A 12,866-nucleotide genomic window follows, 5' to 3' on the forward strand; every position below is an offset into this window, starting at 1 on the left:
CGTGTGCTCAGGAGCACTGCACTCACCATTCTTTACATCCATCTCTGGGCAACACGTGTCTTTTTCTGTTATGTTTTCACACACTCAGGAGCACTGCACTCACCATTCTTAACGTCCACCACTGGGCAACAAGCGTCTCTTTCTGTTATGTTCTCAAACACTCAGGAGCACTGCACTCACCATTCTTCACATCCACCTCCATGCAACAAGCATCTTTTTCAGTTATTATGCTTTTGCACACTCAGGAGCACCTCACTCACCATTCTTTATGTCCACCTCTGGGCAACAAGAGTCTCTTTCGGTTATGATATTCTTGCACACACAGAAGCCCTGGATTCACCATTCTTCATGTCCACCTGTGGGCAACAAGGGCATTTTTCTGTTATGTTTTCGCACACTCAGGAGCACTGCAGTCACCGTTCTTCATGTCCACCCCTGGGCAACAGGCGTCTCTTTCTGTGATGATGTTCTCAAACACTCTGGAGCACTGCACTCACTATTCTTTATGTCCACCTCTGAGAAACAAGCGTCGTTTTATGTTATGATGTTCTTGTACACACAGAAGCACTGCATTCACCATTCTTCACGTTTTCCTCTGGGCAAGAAGCGTCTTTTTCTGTTAGTATGTTTTCGCACACTCAGGAGCATTGCACTCATCATTCTTCACGTACACCTCTGGGAAACAAGTGTCTTTCTGTTGTGATGTTCTTGCACACAAAGAAGCACTGCATTCAAAATTCTTCATGTCCACTTCTGGGCAACAAGCGTCTTTTTCTGATATTACATTTTCGCACACTCAGAAGCGCTGCACTCACCATTTTTCATGCCATCTCTGGGCAACAAGAGTCTCTTTCTGTAATATACTTGCACACTCAGGAGTACTGTACTCACCATTTTTCACGTCCACCTCTGGGCAACAAACGTCTTCCTCTGTTATTATATTCTCTCACACTCTGGAGGATTGCACTCGCCATTCTTTATGTCCACCTCTGGGCAACAAGTGTCTCTTTCTGTTATGATGTTCTTGCACACTGAGGAGCATTGCACTCACCATTCTTTTCATCCACAGCTGGGCAATCTCTTTCTATTATGATGTTCTTGCACAATCAGGAGCACTCCACTCACCACTCTTCACGTTCACCACTGGGCAAAAAGTGTCTCTTTCTGTTATGTTCTCTCACACTCAGGAGCATTGCGCTGACCACTGTTCACGTACACCTCTGGGCAACAGGCATTTTTTTCTGTTATGTTCTCACACATTCAGAAGCACTGCACTCACCATTCTTCACGTGCACCTCTTTTGAACAAGTGTTTCTTTCTGTTATGTTCTCGCACTCTCAGAAGCACTGCACTCCCCATTCTTTATGTCCACCTCTATGCAACAAGTGTCTTTATCTGTAATGTTCTTGCACACTCATGAGCACTTCTCTCACCATTCTTTACGTCCACCTCTAGGCAACAACTGTCTTTCTCTTATGATATTCTTGCACACTCAGGAGCACTGCACTCACTATTCCTTATGTCCACCTCTGGGCAACATGCGTCTATTTTTGTTATGATGTTCTCGCACACTCAGAAGCACTGCTCTCATGATTTTTCACATCCTTCTCTGGGCAACAAGCATCTTTTTCTGTTATGTTCTTGCACACTCAGGAGCACTGCACTCACCATTCTTTATGTCCAATTCTGGGCAACAAGTTTCTTTCTGTTATTATGTTCTTGCACACACAGAAGCACTGCATTTACCACTTTTCACATCCACCTCTGGGCAACACGTGTCTTTTTCTGTTATGTTTTCGAACACTCAGGAGCACTGCACTCACTGTTCTTCACATCGACCTTTGGGCAACAAGTGTCCACCTCTGGGCAACGAATGTCTTTCTGTTATATTCTTTCACACACGGAAGCATTGCACTCACCATTATTCATGTCCACCTCTGTGCAACAAGCATCTTTTTCAGTTATTATGTTTTTGCACACTCAGGAGCACTGCATTCACCAATTCTTTATGTCCACTTCTGGGTAACAAGTGTATTTTTCTGTTGTGTTGTTGCACACTCAGAAGCATTGCACTCATGGTTTTTCCCATCCTCCTCAGAGCAACAAGCGTCTTTTTCTGTTATTATGTTCTTGCACACTCAGGTGCACTATTCTGACCATTCTTCACATCAATCTCTGGGCAACAAACATCTTTATCTGTTATTCTGTTCTCGCACACTCAGGTGCATTGCACTCACCATTCTTTATGTCCACTTCTGGGCAACAAGCGTCTCTTTCTGTTGTGATGTTCTTGCACACTCAAGAGTACTGCAGTCACCAATCTTTATGTGCTCCCCAGGGCAACAAGCATCTATTTCTGCTATGATGTTCTCGCATGTTCAGGAGTACTGCACTCACTATTCTTCATGTCTACCTCTGGGCAACAAGTGTCCCTTTCTGTTATGTTCTCACACATTCAGGATCATTGAACGCACGCACGCATCGAACTTTGTTCAAGTCCAACTTTGGGCAACATCTATCTTTGTGAAGAAACCAAATTGTATCTTAATTTCCCAGACAACCATGTTTTTGCAAACCAAGAAGAATTTACTTTTTATCTGTATATTGGCTTGTGGATTTAAGTGTTTATGTCTGGTGGGTCAAGAAGACAGACTTGTAAACTTATATACCATTTAACATACTGTGTAAGTCTGTAATAGTGACGTGTACATAGTGTGTGTTTCTCTTTATTTATTGTTTGCTAATATGCTAATTGTGTATTGTATTCTGTAACCAGTTTGTTGACTTCGAAGGTAGGTAGGGAAAGGCTGTGAGGGTGGACTGAAGGACACTGGGTAAATCTAAAAATAGATCACATGCCTCGGGCATAAAAGAGACTTCTTTTCTTTTGGTTGAGGTCACTCTTCAGGATGTTGTGGTTCAATAAAGTATTTTCACACTGTTTTCCCCTAACCCTCTGTTTTTTAAGTAGTGTATTGCCCACCAGGAGACAGAGCGGGCGTTCAGCGGTATGAGTCCTGGTCCATGCAGTCTTGCTAAAGACAGCTGGGCCAGCGGACGAGAGCACCCACTGACCCCGTTTCTCCACAGTCTTCCTCTGTTATTATATTCTCACAGTCAGGAGGAGTGCACTCTCCATTCTTTTTGTCCACCTCTGGGTAACAAATGTCTCTTTCTGTTATGCTCTTGCACTCTCAGGAGCATTGCACTCCCCATTCTTTATGTCCACATCTGGGCAACAAATGTCTTTCTGTTATGTTCTCTCATACTCAGGAGCACTGCATTCACTATTCCTTATGCCCACCTCTGGGCAACATGCGTCTCTTCTGTTATGATGTTCTTGCATGCTCAGGAGCACGGCACTCTCCTTTCTTCACTTCCACCTCTGGGCAACAAGTGTATCTTTCTGTTATGTTTTCTCACACTCAGGAGCACTGCAGTCACCATTGTTCACGTCCACCTCTGGGCAACAGGCATACTCCGTGTAACAAGCGTCTCTTTCTCTAATTATGTTTTTCTACACTCAGAAGCACTGCATATACCCTTTTTATGTCCACTTCTTGGCAATAAGTCTCTTTTTGTGATGATGTTTTCACACACTCAGGAGCACTGCACTCACCATTTTCCATGTTCACCTCTGGGCAAAAAGCGTCCCCTTCTATTATGATGTTCTTGCACACTCAGAAGCATTGAACTCACCATTTTTCACATGCACCTCTGGGCAACAAGCCTCTCTTTGTTATGTACTCACAAACTCAGGAGCGCTGCACTCACTATTTTCCATGTCCACCTCTGGGCAACAAGTGTCTTTTTGTTATGATGTTCTTGCACAATCAGGAGTACTACACTCACCATCCTTCACGTCCACCTCTGGGCAACAAGCGTCTTTCTGTTGTAATATTCTCACATGCTCAGAAGCACTGCAATCACTGTTCTTGACAGGAGAAAATGAACTATCATTATCTTGGATGTCCTCCATATGTCCTCTCAATCTCATACTGCGATTAATAATCTGCTCAAACATGAGAGCTATTAGCTTATCTGCAGGGTCTTGACAAGTGTCATGGGTGAGCACTCTCCAACCTGTTCAATCTGACTTCTTCAGTGAGTGCAGATATTCCGAGGTTACATATCCTGGTATAGGAGATAAGTGGCATTGTCCTTTAGTAAGTATTGGAAGGTTTTTTTTGTAGACAACTTTAATTTCTGATGTAATTTGTATTTGTCAGTATTTATTAATGGGTATATGTCACATTTTGAAGAGATATTTAACGCATGTAATACAACAGAGATGGCAATGCTTCTCTAGAGACAAATGGAAATACAGCTCCAAAACAGGACCCCATTGGTGAAACGGCACAGTGAGTCCTTGCCTCCGTGGCCGCTCATCATTAGTGGTGGGTGAAGGTGTCCAGTTCCCCGTTCTCTCTCCAGACTTCCCCATACACATGAACGCTTAATTCATCTGAGCTTTCATGCATTTTCATGTGGGAGAGGGAAAAAGCCACTGCCACAAGTAGCCAGCGGTTTATCTCCCAAAGAAAGAGCGGACTGGGTGACTGAATTAACACTGTCCGACCCTTATCTCCCCCAACATCGTCTGTCGAGAGGTCAAGGACACATATTGAATAGTAGGACATTCCTGCTGAAATCAATGGGTTTGATGGACTTTAATGTGTATGAGGCCTTAGGTGTTTCCTCAACTTATGTACTAACATGTCTTGTAATTCTTCTCTCCCATGACTCATGTAACTTTCTCTGTCTCCTGATCGTCTCCTTGTCTTCAATATCTGTACAATGCTTGTGCCATAAATCTGCACTGATCTGAACAATGTCTTCTCTTTTCCTGGCTCATTCGTTTGTGGCTTTGTTGTGTCAACCTTTACCTCTGTGACGTCTGGGCTCTTCTCTATATTTTCTCTTGTGCTATCCCTCATCTCACCTTCTTTGTGACCTCTTGATTCATATATCCGACTCCTCTGCTGTTGTCCACTTTTCTTCACCTTCTCCCCTTCCTCCAGGTTTTACTGGGATTTAATCATGCTCCTCCTTATGGTTGCAAACTTGATAATTCTCCCAGTGGGAATCACATTTTTCAAAGATCAGAATACCCCTCCATGGATTGTGTTCAATGTACTCTCAGACACTTTCTTCTTGGCCGACTTGATCCTGAATTTCCGCACAGGGATTGTGGTTGAGGACAACACAGAGATTATTCTGGACCCACACACTATTAAAATGAAGTATTTAAAGACCTGGTTTCTGGTGGACTTCATTTCTTCTATCCCTGTGGACTACATCTTTCTCATTGTGGACCTGGAGACAAACGTAGACACTGAAGTTTACAAGACGGCCCGAGCTCTCCGGATAGTCAGATTTACCAAAATTCTGAGCCTTCTACGACTCCTACGACTTTCCAGACTTATCCGTTATATCCATCAATGGGAAGAGGTGAGGAATTATCCTATGTACATATAGTATGTGCTAGTATAAGACTGTGCCCATCATATGATCAGGTTATGGAGCTATTCGTGTCTGATGGTAGAGACTTAATTGTTTCCTAATTGTCATCATTGCCTTCTGAAATGGATCTTTTTCCATTCTTGGTTAGATTTTCCACATGACCTATGACCTGGCCAGTGCAGTGGTGCGGATCTTCAATCTCATTGGGATGATGCTGCTGCTATGTCACTGGGACGGCTGCCTACAGTTCCTGGTTCCAATGCTGCAAGAATTTCCTGAAGATTGCTGGGTCAGCATCAACAAGATGGTGGTGAGTGATCCATCTGTTCATCGTAATTACCACTCACACATGGTCATATTAATGATTAATATCCTACCGCAAGAAACTGAGAACTCAAGAGAGTTAGTCATAAACAACAACTTGGTTTCTTCTCCTCACACTATTCACTTCTAAACACTGGTTTTAAGCGTTTTTTTGGGTGATTGCCCACCTCTCGCCATTCCTGGCTCAAAATCTGCTGAGCTGTTTCTACACACAATGTTCTCAACAGTCTCTGCTCAAACTCCAGCTGGCGACGAAAACCTAGGAAGCCCAAATAAAACACGGAAAGAACATCTTTCCCTGTATGATCCGCTCTATTCAGATATGTCCCAGGATATCCTGCTTCCATTCCCTGCACAATTCCCTCTCTCTCTGTATATATGGTTCGGGCCATATTCCACCCATTCCCTGTATAATTCCCTCCATCGAGATGTGTCCTGGAAGATCCTCCATCTATTGCCTGTACAATCTCGTCTATCTAGATCAGAGGTCCCCAACGTTTCTGACCTTGAGAGCCACATTCAGCTCTGAGAGAGGGTCACGAGCCACATCCAGCCTTGACGGAGGGTCGCGCGCCACATTCAGCTCCCGCCCCCTCACAATAATGGTAACCAAAGCTTTTCCACAAAAATCAATCATCCCAAAGCAGTATACAAAGATCCATGGGTTCCTACAATACCCCCATTCAGTATTCTCCTATAAAGCACTCCCAAGACACTGTCACATCAAGCTTCAAACACCTCCTCTGACAGGTGGTGTCATCTTGCCTCCAGAGTACCAAACTTAAATCATCACAAAACCCCTAAGACCAGTATATGTGCATCCAGATCTGCTCTTTTGTGCAGGGCTGCTCACAAAATTCACAATTTTCAGATGTGCTCTTCATAACTGTTTGTCAGCTTGGTGCATTAGCTCCAGTTGTAGCAGACAGCCGCGAGTCACAATTCATGGGACCGCGAGCCACATGTGGCTCCCGAGCTACAGGTTGGGGACGCCTGATCTAGATGTAACCTGGGACATCCTCCTCCCATTCCCTGTCTGATCCTCTCTAACTAGATATAACCCGGGACATCCTCCTCCCATTCCATGTACTAACCCCCCATCTACATATAACCCGGGACATCTTCCTCCCATTCTATGTACTAACTCCCCCATCTAGATATAACTCGGGACATCCTCCTCCCATTCCCTGTACTAACTCCCCCATGTAGATACAGTGGGTACGGAAAGTAATCAGACCACTTTAAATTTTTCACTTTGTTTCATTGCAGCCATTTGGTAATTTCAAAAAAGTTCATTTTTTCTCATTAATGTAAACTCTGCACCCCATCTTGACTGAAAAAACACAGAAATGTAATTTTTTTTGCAAATTTATTAAAAAAGAAAAACTGAAATATCACATGGTCATAGGTATTCAAACCCCTTGCTCAGTATTGAGTATAAGCACCCTTTTGAGCTACTACAGCCATGAGTCTTCTTGGGAATGATGCAACAAGTTATTCACACCTGCATTTGGGGATCTTCTATCATTCTTCCTTGTAGATCTTCTCCAGTTCCGTCAGGTTGGATGGTGAACGTTGGTGGACAGCCATTTTCAGGTCTCTCTAGAGATGCTCAATTGGGTTTAGGTCAGGGCTCTGGCTGGACCAGTCAAAAATGGTCACAGAGTTGTTCTGAAGCCACTCCTTATTTTAGCTGTCGGCTTAGGGTAATTGTGTTGTTGGAAGGTGACCCTTTGGCCAAGTCTGAGGTCCAGAGCACTCTGGAAGAGGCTTTCATCCAGGATATCTCTGTACTTGGCCGCATTCATGTTTCCTTTAATGTCAACCAGTCATCCTTTCCCTGCAGCTGAAAAACACCCCCATAGCATGATGCTGCCACCACCATGTTTCACTGTTGGGATTGTATTGGGCAGGTGATGAGCAGTGCCTGGTTTTCTCCACACATACCTCTTAGAATTATCACCAACAAGGTCTATCTTCATCTCATCAGACCAGAGAATCTTATTTCTCATAGTCTGGGAGTCCTTCATTTGTTTTTTAGCAAACTCTATGCAGGCTTTCATAAGCCTTGCACTGAGGTGAGGCTTCCGTCGGGCCTCCCTGCCATTAAGGCTACTTTCACACTAGCGTCGTGCACTGCACGTCGCTATGCGTCGTTTTGTAGAAAAAACGCATCCTGCAAAAATGCTTGCAGGATGCGTTTTTTCTCCATAGACTAGCGTTAGCGATGCAGTGCGACGCACGATGCGTCGGACCGTCACCACCAAAAAATGTTGCATGTAGCGTTTTTTGGTGCTTTGTGTCCAGCATTTCCGACCGCACATGCGCGGCCGGAACTCCGCCGCCTCCTCCCCGCACCTCACAATGGGGCAGCGGATGCGTTGAAAAACAGCATCCGCTGCCCCCGTTGTGCGGCGCATTCACTGCTAGCGTCGGTACGTCGCAACGACGCAATTCGTCGTGCGTCGTACGACGCTAGTGTAAAAGTAGCCTTAGTCCCGACTGATGGAGGGTTGTATTGATAGTTGACTTTGTCGAACTTATTTCCATCTCCCTATTGCATCTCTGGAGCTCAGCCACAGTGATCTCGGGGTTCTTATTTACCTCTCACCAAGGCTCTTCTCCCACGATTGCTCAATTTGGCTGGATAGCCAGGTCTAGGAAGTCTTCTGGTGGTCCCAAACTTCTTCCATTTAAGGATTATGGAGGCCACTGTGCTCTTAGTAACCTTGAGTACTGCAGAAATTCTTTTGTAACCTTGACCAGATCTGTGCCTTGCCACAGTTCTGTCTCTGAGCTCCTTGGCCAGTTCCTTTGACTTAATGATTCTCATTTGGTCTGACATGCACTGTGAAACTAGCTAACTTAGAAAAACCCTTTAAAATGTAACTTTTATTGATGGGTATAAAATACCCCACCACCAATGGAGGTGCATTAGTGCATAAAAAAGATTAACCAGCCACAGCAGTATATATCAAACAATAGGAAATGAATATAATGTTCTATCCTCACTGTTCAATCCCTAGGATATACAATGACTCAATCCAGCAATGATAAAAATACCTAATGGACTAAAGGTACCTTCACATTAAGCGACGCTGCAGCGATAGCGACAACGATGCCGATCGCTGCAGCGTCGCTGTTTGATCGCTGGAGAGCTGTCACACAGACCGCTCTCCAGCAGGGCCGCGCTTAGTAACCCGATGTTTACCCTGGTTACCAGCGTAAAATGTAAAAAAACCAAACAGTACATACTTACATTTGCGTCCCCCGGCGTCCGCTTCCTGCACTGACTGAGCGCCGGCCCTAACAGCAGAGCGGTGACGTCACCTCTGTGCTGTACTTTCACTTTCACTTTACGGCGCTCAGTCAGTGTGGGAAGCGGACGCCGGGGGACGTGAAGGTGAGTATGTAGTTTGTTTTTTTTACATTTTACACTGGTAACCAGGGTAAACATCGGGTTACTAAGCGTGGCCCTGCGCTTAGTAACCCGATGTTTACCCTGGTTACCAGTGTAAAACATCGCTGGTATCGTTGATTTTGGTGTCAAACACGACGATACACGCCGGTCTGACGACCAAATCAAGTTCTGAACTTTGTTCAACGACCAGTGATATCACAGCAGGATCCTGATCGCTGCTGCGTGTCAAACTAAACGATATCGCTATCCAGGATGCTGCAACGTCACGGATCGCTAGCGATATCGTTTAGTGTGAAGGTACCTTAACCTTGAGTCCTTAATAAACCACTCCTCTTGGATATTTGCATACTAAGCAAGATATATAATCTTGGAAGATGACATATAAATGTATACAACCCCAAGTGATTGTGCTCAATAAACTCCACTTACAAACACACGATGTGCTGATATACGTGCACTGTCCCTTACTATACAGGTCCTTCTCAAAAAATTAGCATATAGTGTTAAATTTCATTATTTACCATAATGTAATGATTACAATTAAACTTTCATATATTATAGATTCATTATCCACCAACTGAAATTTGTCAGGTCTTTTATTGTTTTAATACTGATGATTTTGGCATACAACTCCTGATAACCCCAAAAACCTGTCTCAATAAATTAGCATATTTCACCCGTCCAATCAAATAAAAGTGTTTTTTAATAACAAACAAAAAAAACATCAAATAATAATGTTCAGTTATGCACTCAATACTTGGTCGGGAATCCTTTGGCAGAAATGACTGCTTCAATGCGGCGTGGCATGGAGGCAATCAGCCTGTGACACTGCTGAGATGTTATGGAGGCCCAGGATGCTTCAATAGCGGCCTTAAGCTCATCCAGAGTGTTGGGTCTTGCGTCTCTCAACTTTCTCTTCACAATATCCCACAGATTCTCTATGGGGTTCAGGTCAGGAGAGTTGGCAGGCCAATTGAGCACAGTAATACCATGGTCAGTAAACCATTTACCAGTGGTTTTGGCACTGTGAGCAGGTGCCAGGTCGTGCTGAAAAATGAAATCTTCATCTCCATAAAGCATTTCAGCCGATGGAAGCATGAAGTGCTCCAAAATCTCCTGATAGCTAGCTGCATTGACCCTGCCCTTGATGAAACACAGTGGACCAACACCAGCAGCTGACATGGCACCCCACACCATCACTGACTGTGGGTACTTGACACTGGACTTCAGGCATTTTGGCATTTCCTTCTCCCCAGTCTTCCTCCAGACTCTGGCACCTTGATTTCCGAATGACATGCAAAATTTGCTTTCATCAGAAAAAAGTACTTGGGACCACTTAGCAACAGTCCAGTGCTGCTTCTCTGTAGCCCAGGTCAGGCGCTTCTGCCGCTGTTTATGGTTCAAAAGTGGCTTTACCTGGGGAATGCGGCACCTGTAGCCCATTTCCTGCACACGCCTGTGCACGGTGGCTCTGGATGTTTCCACACCAGACTCAGTCCACTGCTTCCTCAGGTTCCCCAAGGTCTGGAATCGGTCCTTCTCCACAATCTTCCTCAGGGTCCGGTCACCTCTTCTCGTTGTACAGCGTTTTCTGCCACATTTTTGCCTTCCAACAGACTTACCATTGAGGTGCCTTGATACAGCACTCTGGGAACAGCCTATTTGTTGAGAAATTTCTTTCTGGGTCTTACCCTCTTGCTTGAGGGTGTCAATGATGGCCTTCTTGACATCTGTCAGGTCGCTAGTCTTACCCATGATGGGGGTTTTGAGTAATGAACCAGGCAGGGAGTTTTTAAAAGCCTCAGGTATCTTTTGCATGTGTTTAGAGTTAATTAGTTGATTCAGAAGATTAGGGTAATAGGTCGTTTAGAGAACCTTTTCTTGATATGCTAATTTATTGAGACAGGTTTTTTGGGTTATCAGGAGTTGTATGCCAAAATCATCAGTATTAAAACAATAAAAGACCTGACAAATTTCAGTTGGTGGATAATGAATCTATAATATATGAAAGTTTAATTGTAATCATTACATTATGGTAAATAATGAAATTTAACACTATATGCTAATTTTTTGAGAAGGACCTGTAGAACTATATGGTAACTTGCCTATTTGCGGGGGTTGGCACCCTAAGATAACGAGAAATGGCGCCCCCGCTCGTCCGACGGCTCTCCCTAAACTCATTCACATACTAACAGGATGCAAAAGGAGAAACAGAAGGCCAGATTGGCATGTATTTAAATATTGCTATTGATGCACATCTGACAAAAAAGGGTTGAACAGATAGTAAAAATAGAAAATCAAAAGACTTATTTGTATCGATAAAGGGACAGTGTAATCAGGCGCACAAGAAGTTTGATAGATACATACTTGAAAATTATCAACAGATGGGCCCAATTAGGGTCCCAAATATGCCAAGAACACAATGATATGGTCTGACACTGATGAGCACTATCGATATTCAATGGATGTTACATAAATTGATGATTTATTAGATGTAGATATACGAATAAGTCCTAATCAAATAGCATACGATATATTCTAATAGTCAGCACCAAAAATGATTCCACATAATCCCTGAAAACCTAATGTGCTTTACAGATGCCCAATTTACCCATTGAGATGTCAAGAAATTACTGCTTACCAATGCCAATCTACCCATTGAAATGCCAACAGATTAAACATATTGATAACAGATTAGACATATTGATAACCAGAAGTGCCTGAAACACCCCATGTCACAGATATCCAAAAGATCAGCAGATATAGTAATGATAATATTACTCAAAATGTATGAAACATACAGTATAAAGAGAATAAATCTGCTTATCTTTCCATGGCGGTGTCCACTGGAAGCACTGCTACACTCCGCATACTCTCAACGCGTTTCTCCCATTCATAGGATCATCAGGAGAGATGAGTTGACCAGCATATTGGCAATGATGCAATGTCTAAAAAGATGACCTGTGAGGTCTTATATAGAGAGGTGTGTGCCTTTCGAAATCAAGTCCTATCAGTTTAATTAAACACAGCTGGACTCCAATGAAAGAGTAGAACCATCTCAAGGAGGATCACAAGGAAATGGACAGCATGTGTCTCAAATATGAGTGTCTGAGCAAAGGGTCTGAATACTTATGACCATGTGATATTTCAGTTTTTCTTTTTTAATAAATTTACAAAAAATTCTACATTTCTACTTTTTTTTAGTCAAGATGTGGTGCAGAGTGTACATTAATGAGAAAAAAAATGAACTTTTTTCAATTTACTAAATGGCTGCAATGAAGCAAAGAGTGAAAAATTTAAAGGGGTCTGAATACTTACCGAACCCACTATATAACCTGGACAGCCTGCTCCCATTCTATGTACTAACTCCCCCATCTAGATATAACCCGGGACATCTTCTTCCCATTCCCTGTACTAACCCCCATCTAAGTATAACCCGGGACATCCTCCTCCCATTCCCTGTACTAACCCCCATCTAAGTATAACCCGGGACATCCTCCTCCCATTCCCTGTACTAACCCCCATCTACATATAACCCGGGACATCCTCCTCCCATTCCCTGTACTAACCCCCATCTACATATAACCCGGGACATCCTCCTCCCATTCCCTGTACTAACCCCCATCTACATATAACCCGGGACATCCTCCTCCCATGC

The 12,866-nt window shown here is 43.6% G+C and overlaps 1 protein-coding gene across 1 annotated transcript in view; it reads left to right on the top strand.

Annotated features, from left to right (window-relative positions):
- Positions 1 to 12,866, top strand: part of HCN3 (hyperpolarization activated cyclic nucleotide gated potassium channel 3) — a 141,056-nt gene that overhangs the window by 73,573 nt on the left and 54,617 nt on the right. Inside the window, exons 2-3 of the mRNA XM_077256305.1 lie at positions 5,022 to 5,451; positions 5,612 to 5,773. Coding sequence (XP_077112420.1) covers positions 5,022 to 5,451; positions 5,612 to 5,773 — 592 coding nt within the window. The remainder of the gene's footprint in view (positions 1 to 5,021; positions 5,452 to 5,611; positions 5,774 to 12,866) is intronic.

The sequence above is a fragment of the Ranitomeya variabilis genome, chromosome 1, assembly GCF_051348905.1.
Source record: "Ranitomeya variabilis isolate aRanVar5 chromosome 1, aRanVar5.hap1, whole genome shotgun sequence".
NCBI classification, from domain to species: Eukaryota; Metazoa; Chordata; class Amphibia; order Anura; family Dendrobatidae; genus Ranitomeya; species Ranitomeya variabilis.